This window comes from Merops nubicus, unplaced genomic scaffold (genome assembly GCF_000691845.1).
Source record: "Merops nubicus isolate BGI_N331 unplaced genomic scaffold, ASM69184v1 scaffold11785, whole genome shotgun sequence".
Lineage (NCBI taxonomy): Eukaryota > Metazoa > Chordata > Aves > Coraciiformes > Meropidae > Merops > Merops nubicus.
The window spans coordinates 25,683-40,867 of NW_008611636.1; the positions used below are offsets into that span (position 1 = coordinate 25,683).

Below are 15,185 nucleotides of genomic sequence, written 5' to 3' on the forward strand. Positions count from 1 at the left end.
CTATGTGAAAAAAGTGGAAAATTAACTAACTCTGGAAGCCAATAAATCTAAACAATAAGCTGTATTATCTTCTCACTGTTTTGGTATCATACTTCCCATCTGTCTTCAGAATGGCATCTAGAAGGAGCTATCACAGGGCCTTCTGGTGGCCTGCCTGTTTGGATATATTTTCATCAAAATGAGGAGCAATTTCTAGAGCCCTGTTTGAAAATGCCTTTATGACAGTTCTCTGAGGGGAAGTCTCCATTTCCTAGCTATATTATGTCATGGGGTTTTAGATTTATCACCAACAGATGAGTGAATATTGCCTATCTTAGCCTTTGGCTTTGGAGAATGTCCAAAGTCAACAAAGGGCTAAGCATGGAAGTTTACTTTCTCCAGCAGTTCTTGGGTTTATTTGGTTTGGTTGGGCAGTGGGGACTGATGGTTTTTTGTTTGGTTGGCTTTGTTTATTTTTTTGTGTGTTTTTTAAATGTTAAATGGTAGCAGATGCTGTTTAAAGGTTTGCAATGAAAGGAATAGGCTTCATAGATGATAGACTTCATCTGAGGAATGTTGTAAGTATGTACGTGAAGCCTGGTATGCAGGGAAGAAAACACAACATCTAGTTATCCATAACTCAGAGGGATATGGGCATGTAAAGCACACACATTACAGGATTTTCCTGTAGCTGTCATGTCTTATACAAGTGATAGAATATAGCTGTTCTTACTCTTGTTACAACAACAGGACCCTCTAGCTCCTCTTGCACAGACACATTATATGTTTTCTGAATAAACCGTGGTCTGGAATCTCCAACTGCAAAGATCTGTACTGGCACTGATGAACTTCTTGGAATCATTCCACCTGCAAGCAAAAGAAAACCATCTCCCAGCAGATGCACAAAATACCTTCTGCCTAAAAAGAACCTCATATTTTCCCACTGGCACTGATTTTTTAAACCTTTTTTTAATCCTCATTACTACTATTATGGTATTGCTGAGAAGTCCTAACCAAGAGCAGTGTTTCATGTATTGGGGGTTATAACATATGAACCTGAACACATAAAACAATATTAGCACAGACAAAGGATGGACTGGTGAATCTCTTTGTAACTGTGTTTCCCCCAGTACCCATTTAACTCTGAGGAAGAATAACTGTGCTACTCTTAAAACAAAAAAAAAACCCAACTCAATAAATATGGCTAAGGTAATGCTGTTTGTCCTAAAAATGGCTTGGGCATCTCCATTTTTAGTTTTTTGATAGCCACATGGATGTGCAAACAAAGATCAATCCACTCATCACATTTTACTTTCATTTTACTCCGTCAACTGATGTCTGAGTTACAAATTCCTAGCTTGTGCCTCTATCTCTGTATTCAATACCAGTCTGTAATTAAGTTAACAGAAAATGTGAGTTGCTTAGTTTATATATATATGGTATTTTAAAAATAAAATCAGGGAACCTATTTTGACAGCATTTCTTCAAGTAAAAAAACTGTACAAAACCAAACCCCATCACTGGGCATGGCTATGTTGACCTCTACTAAAATCTTGTCTTACCATCAATAGCTGTTACCCACAAAACAAAGTTCTTAAGCTGGTTGACTCCTAATGGGATTACTGTTTTTAAACTGATTTGTCCTGTGGATGTATCTAATTCAAAGTATCCATCTTCATTGCCACCAGCTAAGATAAAGCTTATCTCTCCATTTATACCATCATCTGGATCATCAGCAGCAACCTGGAGAAAAAGAAAATCATTTTACTCTTGTTCCTTGTTCTCAAGCAACACAGAATTGTGTATTCCTGTCTAGTTTGCAGAGAAGATTGTTCAGGTAGAAGACAATTAGGAATTGGTTGTGAGGGTTCTTTTCCTCCTTTCATTTATTACAAATAGTAAGTCTGGATAATTTTATATCTATAAAAATCAGCTAAATATAGCCACACTAAAAATAAAATTTAAAATTAAAATAAAATCCAGTTATACCTCTAACTGACTGTTGGCTTCCTATATGATTCCTGGGTTAAACCTCAGCAAGATGTTTGCTCTTTGATGCACACACAATATCATTCCAGTAGCAGGAGCAAAATCCTGCCCCTGTGGAACTCATGTGAAGGACAGCAAGACTGTATTGCAGAAAGCTTGTTTCATAGTAATTCCAAAGTCACCAGAGCTAGAATTTTCAGGAGCCATTAAATCAGTACACCTGGGTATGAGTTTTGATAGTCAATTCCTATAGATCTCAGCTCCTGAAGTGATTTTTGTCTTGGTTTCCTGTTTTATTTGGTTAACTGGTTTATCACCTTAAAAAATAAGTAGACCATACCTAAAAATTATCCACAATGCTTCAGTATTCAGCAGCCTTTCAAAACTTTTTAATATTATTTCAGTATCTGTACTTTAACAACACTCAGTTTTCATTAAACACAACTAGATCAAATCTTTCATTAACAACTAAATCCAATCTTATTTTCTGAGATATGTTTATGGAATTCAAGATAGTGCACAGCATCTAAGATCAAGAATAAAAATCCTTTTATCATTTGTTCTCTGATACAGTTAGAGCCTCCAGGACACTGTGATTCTGCAATAGCAACAAGTGTGAACTTCTAAATGAAAGGTGGATTGTTTCTGGTCTCAGAGGAGTTCAGAAAAGATCCCTTATTCAACAGGGCCACTACACAAATTTAAACAAGGACTTGTGCACACATCCAACTCATCAAAATGCCATTTTTACTTAGAACTTCTAGTACCTGAAGAATGGACATTCCTGCAGTCATGTTGATGAAAATCTCTTGTCTATATGGCGTGCCTCTAAAAGTTGGGCTGTTGTCATTTTCATCTAGCAACACTATATTGATTGTAGAGTTTACCTCATCATAAGGTGACAAATGATCTCTAGCAGTGACCTTTAAAAATGATGCAGTAACATTATTGCTTTGTTCAGATGCATGTTCCATAAGTAGTAAGAAAGATGAACAATTACAAGCTGAGTAAGGTGTATCACTAGTGGTATTTCACTCCAGAGAGTTCTAATGGGAAAGTCTGGATTTGATCCTTCAAATAAGCTGGTGATCCATATCACATAATCAGGTTCTTGCTGGGACAGATCAGGTATCACCCAATTGCCTCGGGTTGCTTCAGGAAGGAGTAGGCTTATTTTTAATACCTGTAGGTGAAAAGATGGTTTTCTCTCCCTGTCCAACAGTGTGGAGTTCCTCACAGTTAGGATCCCAGCTCGACTCAGCTGGAAGGGACTGTCAGCTGGATGGAGACTGAATGTTCCCTGGAAGCCTCCCTGCAAACAGCAATGATACTTATTAAATACAACAAACACTGATCTAGTCCCTTAGGATGTTTTCTTCTTATTTTCCAGGTGAAGAGTATTTAATATTCTGCTTTAATTGAGGTTACAGTTCCTACCTGCCCCTCAAAAAATAAAGGGAGAGGAGCAAACAACATGGAAGAAAAACCACAGAGGCTGAGGAAAACATGCAGCTTTGCATCCATTTTGTACTTCTGCATTTTCATGTTTGGGGCCTTTTGTAAACAATAGGAGCTTCAGAGAGAGACAAAATTTATTTTTCAGCTGCAGTACTCTACCCCTTGAAGAAGTGAAATTAAGTTTGTCTTGCTTAAACATATTTAGGTAGTCAGGAAAAAAAAGTCAACCATACTATTTGCTATATCTGTATAATGCCAAGGCATTTTATATCAGATTTCAAAAGTACAGTATTTGTAGCAACCATAACGACATTGTCATTTTACCTCATCTTTGTCAACAGCTGTGACTTGAAGAACTTCCATCCCATTTGGGAAATTTTCTGGAATTGAGACATTGTAACTTGATTGTGACAGTACTGGAGGATTGTCGTTCACATCTTCAACAGTAACCAGAACCACTGCATCAGTTGTTTTGAAAATATTGTCTTGCTGAGTTGCCTAGAAAACAGAGTTTGTAGCTGTTAATTCCATACCCTGGTAAAGGAGTCATTCCAGCTTAGCACAAGGACACGACTGCATAGACTCAACATAGATTTATGTTGTGTTTTAAACAACCTTGATACCAACTGCCCTTTAACTTTACTATGAGAAATACAGCAGTACGGATTCACATATTATTTTATGAAATTGAGACTAAGCATTAACACACTGAATTCTAAAACAGTCACTACCTGAATGCCCACAACAAGATATGGACATTCTTCTCTATCAATTGCAGTCTTTACTTCTAATACTCCAGTGTCAGCATGGATTAAAAAGTTATTGCTGAAGTCCGGGGGTTTCACTGAAAAACAACAGATTGCAGTGGGTTAATGAGAATGAACCACAACAGTAAGTTTCATCTGTCCTTTTTATAGCTGTTGTCTTCTCAGCCACAGCAAAAATGAGAAGACATTCCAGATAAAGGTGGTTTTTTTTTTTTCAAATATTCTGTCTGCAAAACAATTTGTAGGAAATTCACTCAAATGAAGCATCTCACAGGCTTTTAGCAATTCTCTCAGAAGAAGGAAAAGCTCCTGATGGAATTGATCTCTCTAGATGGTCCTCAATAGAAACCCTTTGATGAAATGGAAGCCTCTAAACCAACTTACACTTTGAACCACAAATTGTTTATTTGAGGGAGGTTAAGAACATCTAAACATCTTTAAGATAGTTGGACCTTGCTATAATGGTTGAAATTAGGCTGATTTAGCTCATGAAGCAGCACTGTAGTGAAGATGGAGGCAGTTAAGACATCTGACTGTACACTGGACTTCCTTATTCTCCTTAGTAACATAGATGTCATAAATTGCTCTGTAAATGTCTAGAAGAAAATAAAGGCTCTTACCTAGCTTGATGCTGTAAAGCACTTTTTCATTTATACCTCTGTCTCCATCTTTAGCCAATATCTTCTCTGGGAGAATAGCCAGAGGACCCAACTAGAAAACAGATATTAACTTGCTTAACTTGAAAAAAATACACATAAAATTGTTCATTAATCAATAAACATGTATGCAATCACTGGAATCCAGAAAAATTTCTCTCTCTGCCACACATGCTTTACAGAAAAAAATGATGACCAAGATATTTAATGGTTACACTGTGTTTGAGAAACACCAGCCTATGAAGCAGTAATTACTGACAGGATTCATGTTAAGAACACCAAATATTTCAGTTCCATTCCTCTCCTAGAAAACAATATGCAGGACTACACTACAGCCCTAATAAAAACAGTAATTTATTTAACAGATAAAAACTTCTTAGAAGATCTAAAATGATTCCTTTCAGGCAATTAAAGATGAGCTTCTAACAAAAGAGACACCAAAGGTATAACAGCAAAAGCAGCAGTGGTTTAAAATATGTAACATGAAGAGAATGATAAAGAAATTGGGATAATCAAGAAGATAATGAACCATTTTAATTTTAGTGGATTACTTGGTTATACTATACCTTGCAATTCATCAGTTAGCACAAAACAAAGCAGCTCTCCATCTTAAGCTTCAGTAATGAAAAAAACCTTGAAAGAAAAGGGTTGTGGGCAGGAATAACTTATTTATGTTTGCAGCATTCAGTGAAAAGCTTTTACCTGTTTTTCACTGATTCTTCCATTGTACACTGACTGACTGAAATAGGGGTTCAATGTATCATAATCTTGTATGTGAATCAGTAACGATGCAGTACCACTGTTGTTTCCAAATCTTTCCTGGATTCCAAAAGAAAGAATAAAAGAAAAAACATTGTAATGAACTAGCTGTTTCTCAGTGGAAAACACAGGAGAACATTGTTGTATGTGCTTTGTAGTGTCTAAGCATTTTTCACCTCAGAACTCTCACCCTGTCAGATTTTTCCATTTCTAGAAATCTACTTCTAGGAATAATACTATCAAAAAAATAATTGCTCTTAGTTATTCATTTTATATCAGGCAGGTGTTACACAGTAGCACCATGCAGAGGGTAGGAACAGTCCATTTGCTGCAGCTGTAGTATTTGCTAGATACCACAATCAACATGGCAAAATGATTTCTTAGTTCTACAAAGAACTGAAAACATTCAAATCTCAAAAAAAAACAAGCACAAAAAGACTGCAGGTGGTAAGATGCAGGAAAAATAGGACAGATCTACCAGAATGAATAGTTAGAATAGTGGAGAATAAATATGTACAATATACACATTTAAAGAAATACAGAAGGAAACGGGCTGTCATTTGAGGGGAGACTTAAACAATGGCTCAAATATTCAGGATATGCTACTTCATCCACAGTATACATCAAGATGCTAAGCCAAAAATTGTCTCTGCAACTCCCCAAGCTGTAACTTTGTAGAAACTGGGATGTTAGAACAAAGAAAATATCATTGTAAAACTACCATGGTTCTTATTCTTCTTTTATTTATAACATACCTTTGCTTGGACTGTTAAATTGAAAAGGTTGATCTTGTTGTAATCCAGTTTTTTATTCACCATGATGTTTCCATCTCCTTCCCTTATATAAAAGTAATCAGAGTTTGGACCCTATTAAATGAATAAATCACATATTTTACATGATTAATACATCTTTTCACCTTTGTTATTTGACTAATCTTCATAAAGTACCAGGAATCTCTCAAACACTAGCACTGGAAAGGAAAATGCTGATCATCTTCAACACATTCTATTGCCTCTCCCATCAGTGCCATTAAACTTCCTATCAAATTTATCTCATCTTACAGTCAATAACTCAAGCAGACCATGGCATCAGCTTCCCTTCACCAGCTATCACATGAGCAAAGGCAGCAAGCTCAGATGTGAAGATTTCCACTGCAGATATCTAAAGTTAATTGAAATAATCTTACTTCAGGTGGCTTGAACATAGACCTCAGCAGGACTGGAGATCGACAGCAAATCAAATGCAAACTTTAAAAAGATGGGAAGCTGTTTCACTCCTGCTTCTAAAAAGGACCACCAAGTTCCTTAGCTGTAGCTGAAGAGTGCCATGAAATGTTAAGAAACAGGATTAAGGGCTCACTGCATGTTAGGCTGATCCTGTGGTATACATTCTAATTTTAAATGGTCTTTCTGATGCTTTTTCCAGATTTGTAATCTTAACTGCACAGTACAAGAGAGCTCTACTTGGTATGAAATGTAGACTGGTGCTCACAGTCTCTGACAAACAAAGAGCACTCACCCAAAGACTGTAAGTAATGAGGTTCAACAAAGGTGAATAATCTTTATCCACTGCTTCCACTTTTATAACCACTGAGTTTATTGCAGACACCTAGAGGAAATAAAGATCGAGTCACAAGCCTCTTTTTGGTATCCTTCCTAACTTTGGGCAAGAAAGATGTGCCACCTCCAACTTCCAGTTTCCATTTTAGGTTGGGTAGCTGAATGTTTCCTCTTCACCCCACGCCTCCTGCTGTACATGCAACCCAGCCACCCCTCTCCCCACACACAGGAAGGTGTTCAAAGTCCCATAACAGTGCATGTAGTCATCTAGCATCAGCATGGGCACATTAGAACCTCTTAGATTTTGGCCCCAAAAAGTAACGTTAAAACACCACAAGAAAAAATATTAACATTTGCCATAACCTACCTCTGATAGAGAAGCACTATAGTGAGTTTGGTTAAATTCTGGAGAATTGTCATTTACATCTTGTAAGAGTAAGTCCCGTGGGTTCTCTACCTCATTAATCTTTGTAATGAGAGAAGCAAAGACATGTCAGAAATGACAGCAGTGAGACATGTTTAAACAAATGTAATTTCTACAAGGTACTCTTACCTCCCTGCATCACACCTTTAAGTGAAATAGCATTTCAGAAAATAATCATTTCCATTAAACTTCCACAAAAAATACAGTTGATAAAACATGACTTTTACTTACTGTTCCAAACCTTTGGCAAACAACAGCATAGAAGAGATGGTCACTCTAAAAATTAACAAAAAAAGCAAATAAATATTGTAATATATAATATCCTAATATGGTGGTCAAAGAACATTTATGTCAAAATTACACAAAACAGCTTCTAGTACTTGAATCCTCAGGTGTGTTGTGCCAAAACACCCTCCTTATGTAGCAAAGTCATTATTGATCATTAATTGTAAAGTTTATTTGGCTGCCATTCATCTGCTGCTGGTATCCACCCACCATCCCTCTACCTGACTGTTCTCCCTGACAGAAAACTGACACACAAAAGGAGAATATGTGTAAGAAGCCTAAAGAGTGTTTAAACCCTTTTGGAAAATACCCAAATGAGAAATGCGAACGTAAAAGTTCTAAGTAGGTTTTCATCAATTAGAGGTCTTGATTGGAACAGTTGTTTTTAAAAAACTCTGTGGTTCAAGTTTGTCAAATTCAGTGCTACTCTGAAAAAGTACTTCTATAAAAAAATAGCCTTCACTTACTCTGCAGAACTGGCCAGGAATAACATTAACATTGTTCTACAGATTCTTGATAGTCCTACAGAGCAAGACTGGCCTCAGGAGGAGGACCTGTCCTTTTGTGCACCAACCAACAGAGGGCAACGGATCTACTCGTGTGTGAAGATAAGCACTTGTGTAAATATTCATAGGATTAAGGGTTGATATCTGATCCATCTGGCTTTGATGAAATAATTCCTGTTGGTGAGAGCTGAGTTTTAAGAAAAGTGACACCTATCATAACTGTGTACGTGCACCTTTCATTACAAGTGACAATAGGTGATTAGGAAAGAATCTGACTGTCAGGTGCCAGATAGTTTACAGTTATAGGAGACTGAAGATTTTTTAACAGATATTACTGAGAGGTAGATACTGAAAGTCTCTGCTGCTCTTTCTGATGAGCCACTTTTTTTTTGAGATACCAACATGTATCGTGAGAGAACAAAGAATTAAAACTTATGTCTAAGTGCTGCTGGTTTTCACCTGTCAAGAAAACATTTATATCTAGGTTTTGCATCCAGTGAAAAGAATACCTCAATAGAATCAACATCCAGTGCCTTAAGAGTCCTGACTGTTGCATTTTTGGATCCAGGATGATATACCAGCTCCACATACTCTAAGTGTTCAGGGAACAGATACTCTCTTAATTTCAAATCTACATCGGGTGGAATATTTGTAATCCATTCTATATCACCTGAAAGAGACAATGTAACAAATTAGATTGCTTTAGCAGAAAGAAATCCATAGGCTGGCTTCATATGCCTTGACAACTAGATTACTGGTTACCTTTGGTTACATTTTATATTATTTTGGCATTTTCAGCTAAATGATGAGATCTGTTAAAGTCCCCTTAAGTGCTGTGCACACGTGTATTGATGTGTTTTTAAAATCACACAAACCCCCTTTTTCCAGTATATCCACACTCTGTATCAATATGTCCAGAATTAAAAAGTTTGGCATAATTTACACCTAAATTTCCACCATTTGAGTGTGAAAACACAATCACATTGTAATCAGTCAGTGAACATAATAAAAATCAGTGAGAGGCTAGCCAGGGCTGCATGGGATGAGTGTTACTATTTTCCAAGCACAAAAGCATTTCATCTCTCTTAGCTCAATCTACTAAGAAGTTAGAATCCAGTGTGAGTCTGGATTCAGGCTTGTGGTTGTTTAAATTGTGATTTTGGTACAGACTATAAGTGTACAGCCCCTCCTTGGATCTGTTCCTCTATGTACAAAACACTGAAACAGAGAACAATGCCACCTTTGAGTCAATTTGAATGTGATTTTCTACAACCATGCATTTAAGAGCTACTCTCTTGAAAATATTAAAACTTGTTATCTGTAATTATAATGATTCATATTAGAGTCACTATCATTTCAGGAGTGAGTGTATTACCTGCTTGGTTAAACACCAAACCTATGTTTGAAATGCATCCTTTTAAACCATCCAGTGTGGTGCTACTAGAAATTTTATTAAATAAAGTTACCTCACTCACATCAAGATATTTGTGTTTATGAAATAAAATTTATCTTCTCGAGGAACACATTGTCTGGATTGCAAACCCATAATCTCTCTTCTCCCCTCCAAAATCTTTCCTGAACATCCCAAATATTTCCCATGATCTTCAGGAAACTTGTTAGCTGTGTTTCTTCCCTACTTCATCATTTTTGTACTCCAGCACTACAAATTCAGGCTGTAACAGTCTGATCTCCATATGCAGACTTGTGGTCTTGGTCTCTAAGTGCCTAAAGGAATGGTACAGAGCAGGGAGTGTCTGAACTGCTGTCAGCTACCAGCCCAGAGATACTGGGCTATGATTGTGTGACAGGAGAAAGTCCAGTCAGATGGCAGTAAGCACAGAACAACTGGGCTGTGTCTCCGGGGCACAGCGTTGTGAGCTATCACACTGTTGTATGCAGTGCTGAAACTCCTGGAAGAAAACTCAGAACTGGGCTGTGTCTCAGGGGCACGGCGTTGTGAGCTATCACACTATTGTGTGCAGTGCTGAAACTCCTGGAAGAAAACATTGTAGGAAAACAAAAATCTGCTGATATACCCTCTAATCCTCCATCCAGAGCTGGATACATTCAGACAAGTGTCAAGCAGCTGCCCAAGAAATAGTATTCTGTCCAATGGAGGCAGCCTGACAAATAGGAAGTGCTAGGAAAAACCAAAGCTGGTTGTCCCTCTTGCTTATTCATTACAGGCATTTCAGCAGGTACATGAGATCCTAAGGGTTATGACATGTCCTGAAGGGAACATTTTGGCCATTACCCAACACTTTGTCTTGTGAGATCGCTGCATTTCCATTAAGCAAGTCAAATCCTGACTTGGGGCTGCCTCTAACAGACAACCTGAAGGGAACGTTTTGGCCATTACCCAACACTTTGCCCTGTGAGATTGCTGCATTTCCATTAAGCAAGTCAACTCCTGACTTGGGGCTGCCTCTAACAGACAACAGCATAGTCACAGACAACAGCCCTACCATTTAGCTAACAATAGTAACCTCTCTGGTCAGTGGTGGGAGGAAAGAAAGAGGGAGTTATCCTCTGTACTGCATTTGCAATGTAAATACACACACAAAAAAAACCACAAACTGTGCCCTCTTGAAGTCACTGTATTTCCCCCAGTGTGAGATTTTTTCTCCAAGTCAAGAAGGACTCCAAGGCAAATGTAGGGATAAATGAACATTAACCCTGTCAGGCTGCACAAATTAAACAACCCTCAAAGTAATACAGAGCATGCTACACTAACAAAGAAAGCCAGACTAGGTAATGGAAACGTATGGAATGGCCAGCATTGATCCTGGAGTTCCTGTACTGCAAGCCTGCTTGTTCCTCTGCACCTCTATTCCTGTCCCTGCCTCCCCAACAAAACAAAAAATTGGCTTTCAGAGAGCCTCCAGTTTGGAGCAGAGCGGGACTGTGGTGGCAATGGTTCCCTCTCATGGAGGAGGGAAGGAAGAGACCAGCTCTTCTGTGCTGACTGGACAAGGTAAACTGTAAACATCCATTAATTTTTCTGTACTTGTTTCCTATTTGCCTGCTCTGCCTGTTCAGACAGTGAGATCTTTAGATCAGGGAATTTGGGGGTTTATGTCTATTTGTTGTACTGATCAGTATGCCACGTAGGCAGCTGCTGCATCCAGCCATGAAGACTATTGTAAATCAATTAATAATAGAGATGCATTATGAATTACACTGACTACATGAAGTACTAAAGCACTATGCACGTTAGGGAGCAAATCAGACAATTCTAGGGTAGAATCATGATTTTACCTGCATATTCATCCAAAAAGCTTGACAGCACGAGTGGGCTGGGTATTGTGTCACAATTTATACTTGTGGTTTCTAAAAAGAAAAGGAAAAGTCACGTACAAATGACACAGAGGAACTACTTCCAGAAATAGGAGAAGGTAAAAAAACCTTATGTTATACAAAACCAGATAAACAAACTAGTTCAAATTAAGCTGAAAGATATTTATTAGGGTGGCACCTTGATACAATTTTCAGTGTTTAAACCAATATAACATAATTAGGGAGTAGGTAAGTGATGGTGTCTCGGACTCAGTCTATCCTTGCCTAAAAATAGTCTACAATGAAGGACTTTCCAACTTAAAAAGCAGCTATCAAAAAAAGGATGTGAAAATATCTGTCTCCAGAATTGTCCTTCCTTTGTACCCTGACCAGAACTTGGCTTTATTGCCTGACAATAATGAATCACTCTTTTCCCACTAAAATGTCTGCGGAAAACATAATCGAAACTGCTTTTGTACCCTGGCCTTGGAAACCTTTTCTACTCCCAAGAAAACTGTAAGCACAGAGCTATTCACACTGAAATGTCAGCAAGAAGCTAAGAGCTTAGGGTAAAGCCACATTGAGAGACTTACCTGAAATTTATTCTTAAACTTTTATGGAAGTTGACACTTTTGAAGTACAGATTTTACCCTGAGAAGTGGCTTTAATAAAGGCTTTACTGTACCTCAGTGACACCTCTCTGCATTTTCTCCCTGTGATGAAAACTGAGACTTTTTTCCTAGATCTACAAACTACACACAGAGAAATCCCTAAAATCACCAGATTTTTTGCCTCCTTCCCTCACCAAAATTACTCAGCAAAGCTGCCATAGTGCAATCTATGTTCTTAAAGACACCAGTGCAACTTTTGTGGTCTTCTGTGTGGGTTTGCACCCATGCTAAGAGTGTCCCCACTCTTCTCCTTGCCACCCTTACTATATACTCACAGTGGTAGGTGGGAAAAGAAGCAGTGGGCTATTTTTGCCTGGCTAAGTAGATGTCTTTGTATTTGTACCACTCTGTAGGATCTCCTTTGTCAGTGAGCAGCAGATAGATTTCTACACAAGTAACTGAACAAAACCTTAGAGAACACTTCCACAGTCAGCAGCTGCTGGTTATGGATCTAATTTGCTGCCTCCATCCCTTAAGTATTCAAAAGCCTACTTTGGAAAGCAGGGACTACTGAAAAATATCAAAAAACTGGAAGCTTCTAAGTGATTGAAATGTTACATTACAGTTGAATAAAGTCAATTCAATAATATTAAATAAAACCCCTTTTTGCTTTGCTCACAAAGAAGAAAGTTCCCTCAGCCATCCTCTTGAGCTATCAGGAACAAAGGGGAGACACTCGAGCATTTTCACTGGTGTAAAGATTCTCCAGGAAGGCTGGAGGACCAAAATCATATTAAGGCCCCAAGTTTAGACTTGTGCATGCAGAGACTGTTTCTGCTCCCAGGTTCAGCTAATGGACGTCACAGTTGCCACTTTCTGGAAGCCCTCTCTTCAATACACCAAAGAGAACTTTTCATGGAGTCCTTACCACTGCAACAAGTACCAGATGTAAACATGGTAACACCAATCTCATTTAGCAGTACAACAGCAGCAAGGAATTCAAAACTACACATCCACTTCAAAACTATACATCCACTTCAAAACTATACATCCACTTCAAAACTATACATCCTTGGGCTCAGCTTCAACTTAGCTATTTCATTTAATGTCTGCTGCAGATATAACACAACCAAACCTGGAAAAAGTTCACAGAGAACTTGTAAAAACCCAGTGTATGTTCAAGAGCAGTGGTTTTCAGCTTGTGATTGCAAAGTCTCTCCAAGTCCAGACTTTCCATGGGCGCTGAGAAGATGATTGGCTGTTTAGATGTTGTTATTTTAACAGTTAACAGACCAACACGTTTTAAACTTCTAGGATTGTGATTTATATGAATTTAATAAATTTAATTTTGTGCAATTTCAGTCAAAACAGGAACAGACTCACGAGCATGTATAAAAATAACACTACTTACTTTGTGCATCAAGACAGATGAATGTCACCCAGCCGAACAAAGCAAAAACCAGTGATCTAGGAAGAGCCATGTGCACTACACAAAAAAATATCCTAGTGAAGGCAAAACCAGGTGGTCGTTTCTCATATACAATACTTGCACAGAATCATTTCATTCCCCATATCCTAAGTTAGTTGTTATCTTGACAAATGTTTCAGAGAGAAGGTGGCAAAAGACTGGAATAAGCCTTTAAGAGCAATCCACAGACTATGTAACACTCTTATCACTTTCAGCTGGTGAGATCAAAGTCCCTTTTGGGCAATAAAAATCAACCAACAAGGAAACATCACTTTTTCTAATACAGCACAAATAGCTGCCTGTTTTTCTTTTCATATTTGATGCAGAAGATAAATTAGCAAGATGTTGTAACTGATATGAGAGAAACCTACATACTGCCCAAGAAAGAAAACTAAATGGGGTGTCAGAAGGCACAGGGACCAGCAGTGCCCCTCATAACAACAGTAGAGATCTTCTCATAACTCTGTTCCACAGGCAGTGAGTACAGGACTACTGTTGTGAAAACAGTAGTTATATTTGATGTGATGGAAGCAGACACCTCTCCAGCATGTCTAGTATTTTACAGATAATAGACACTGAAAATTGGGTTAGCAGGCAGTTAAAACGTTACACTTCCATTAAGTTGCCTCAAAAAAACAACTGGAAAAAGGACCCTAAAGGCTTGCAAAGAACTTTCGAAGACTACAAGTGATACAGCTACTCATGCAGTTTGTTTCAATCATTTGGAGGCAAATACACCTTTAATTCAAAGGAGCAACTGATCACACAATAAGGAAACTGCTGCCAGACCAAGGTCTCTTCATGTTTGTGCTAGCATATTTTGTCACCATGGACACTAAAGTAATTACCATTGTCTCAATAAAATGCAAAATATAATCAAATTGCATATAGTAACTAAAAATAAAATTATCACTGTTCTTTCTTAGAGCTAAATAATTGAAATGGAAATGTGGGAGCAATCCAAGGAGAAGTAATTAAAAAAAATACATCAAAAGAGGTTCATTCCTGGGCACCATCTCTGAACAAAGGCCACATCCAGCCATGACTATACAAGCAGTGGTATTACCAATAGGCCAGTCTCAGGCATACTTTTCCTCCCCTGCCCAGTTGTTCCCTGTGTCCATGATGGCCAGGCCTTAGCAAAGTTATGTGGCAAAATATAGAAGATGGATCTGTGCACAAAATACCTCCTGGGAAGAAGAAAAAAGGCTGTTTCCTTACCTAGTTCACTGAACAGCACCACATACCTTTGTGCTATCACAGCCAGGCCAGAGGCTGTGCAAGCTGGTATTTGTACCAGAAAGTTCTTCTAGCAACCACTGCTCCTGACCACTGGAAATATTTATGTGCTGGAATCTTAATCCACTCATAAAAGATCTGCTTTTGGATGTTCCAAATCACAGCAAAAGCAAAGAGGCTTCAATATCTTCTGGGACCTCAGTCAGCAG

The 15,185-nt window shown here is 38.1% G+C and overlaps 1 protein-coding gene across 1 annotated transcript in view; it reads right to left on the bottom strand.

The window, feature by feature from the left end:
* The window catches only part of LOC103773894 (protocadherin Fat 4-like), a gene marked incomplete at its 3' end in the record, with an annotated part of 38,953 nt that extends 25,203 nt beyond the window's left edge, over positions 1 to 13,750 (bottom strand). Inside the window, exons 1-15 of the mRNA XM_008941275.1 lie at positions 13,681 to 13,750; positions 11,641 to 11,712; positions 8,892 to 9,052; positions 7,823 to 7,867; positions 7,535 to 7,633; positions 7,127 to 7,216; positions 6,364 to 6,474; positions 5,552 to 5,668; positions 4,814 to 4,904; positions 4,158 to 4,270; positions 3,751 to 3,924; positions 3,152 to 3,280; positions 2,736 to 2,891; positions 1,542 to 1,722; positions 713 to 846 (exon numbers count right to left, since the gene is read on the bottom strand). Of these exons, the coding sequence (XP_008939523.1) occupies positions 713 to 846; positions 1,542 to 1,722; positions 2,736 to 2,891; positions 3,152 to 3,280; positions 3,751 to 3,924; positions 4,158 to 4,270; positions 4,814 to 4,904; positions 5,552 to 5,668; positions 6,364 to 6,474; positions 7,127 to 7,216; positions 7,535 to 7,633; positions 7,823 to 7,867; positions 8,892 to 9,052; positions 11,641 to 11,712; positions 13,681 to 13,750 (1,743 nt within the window). The remainder of the gene's footprint in view (positions 1 to 712; positions 847 to 1,541; positions 1,723 to 2,735; positions 2,892 to 3,151; positions 3,281 to 3,750; positions 3,925 to 4,157; positions 4,271 to 4,813; positions 4,905 to 5,551; positions 5,669 to 6,363; positions 6,475 to 7,126; positions 7,217 to 7,534; positions 7,634 to 7,822; positions 7,868 to 8,891; positions 9,053 to 11,640; positions 11,713 to 13,680) is intronic.
* Between the last annotated feature and the right edge of the window lie 1,435 nt (positions 13,751 to 15,185).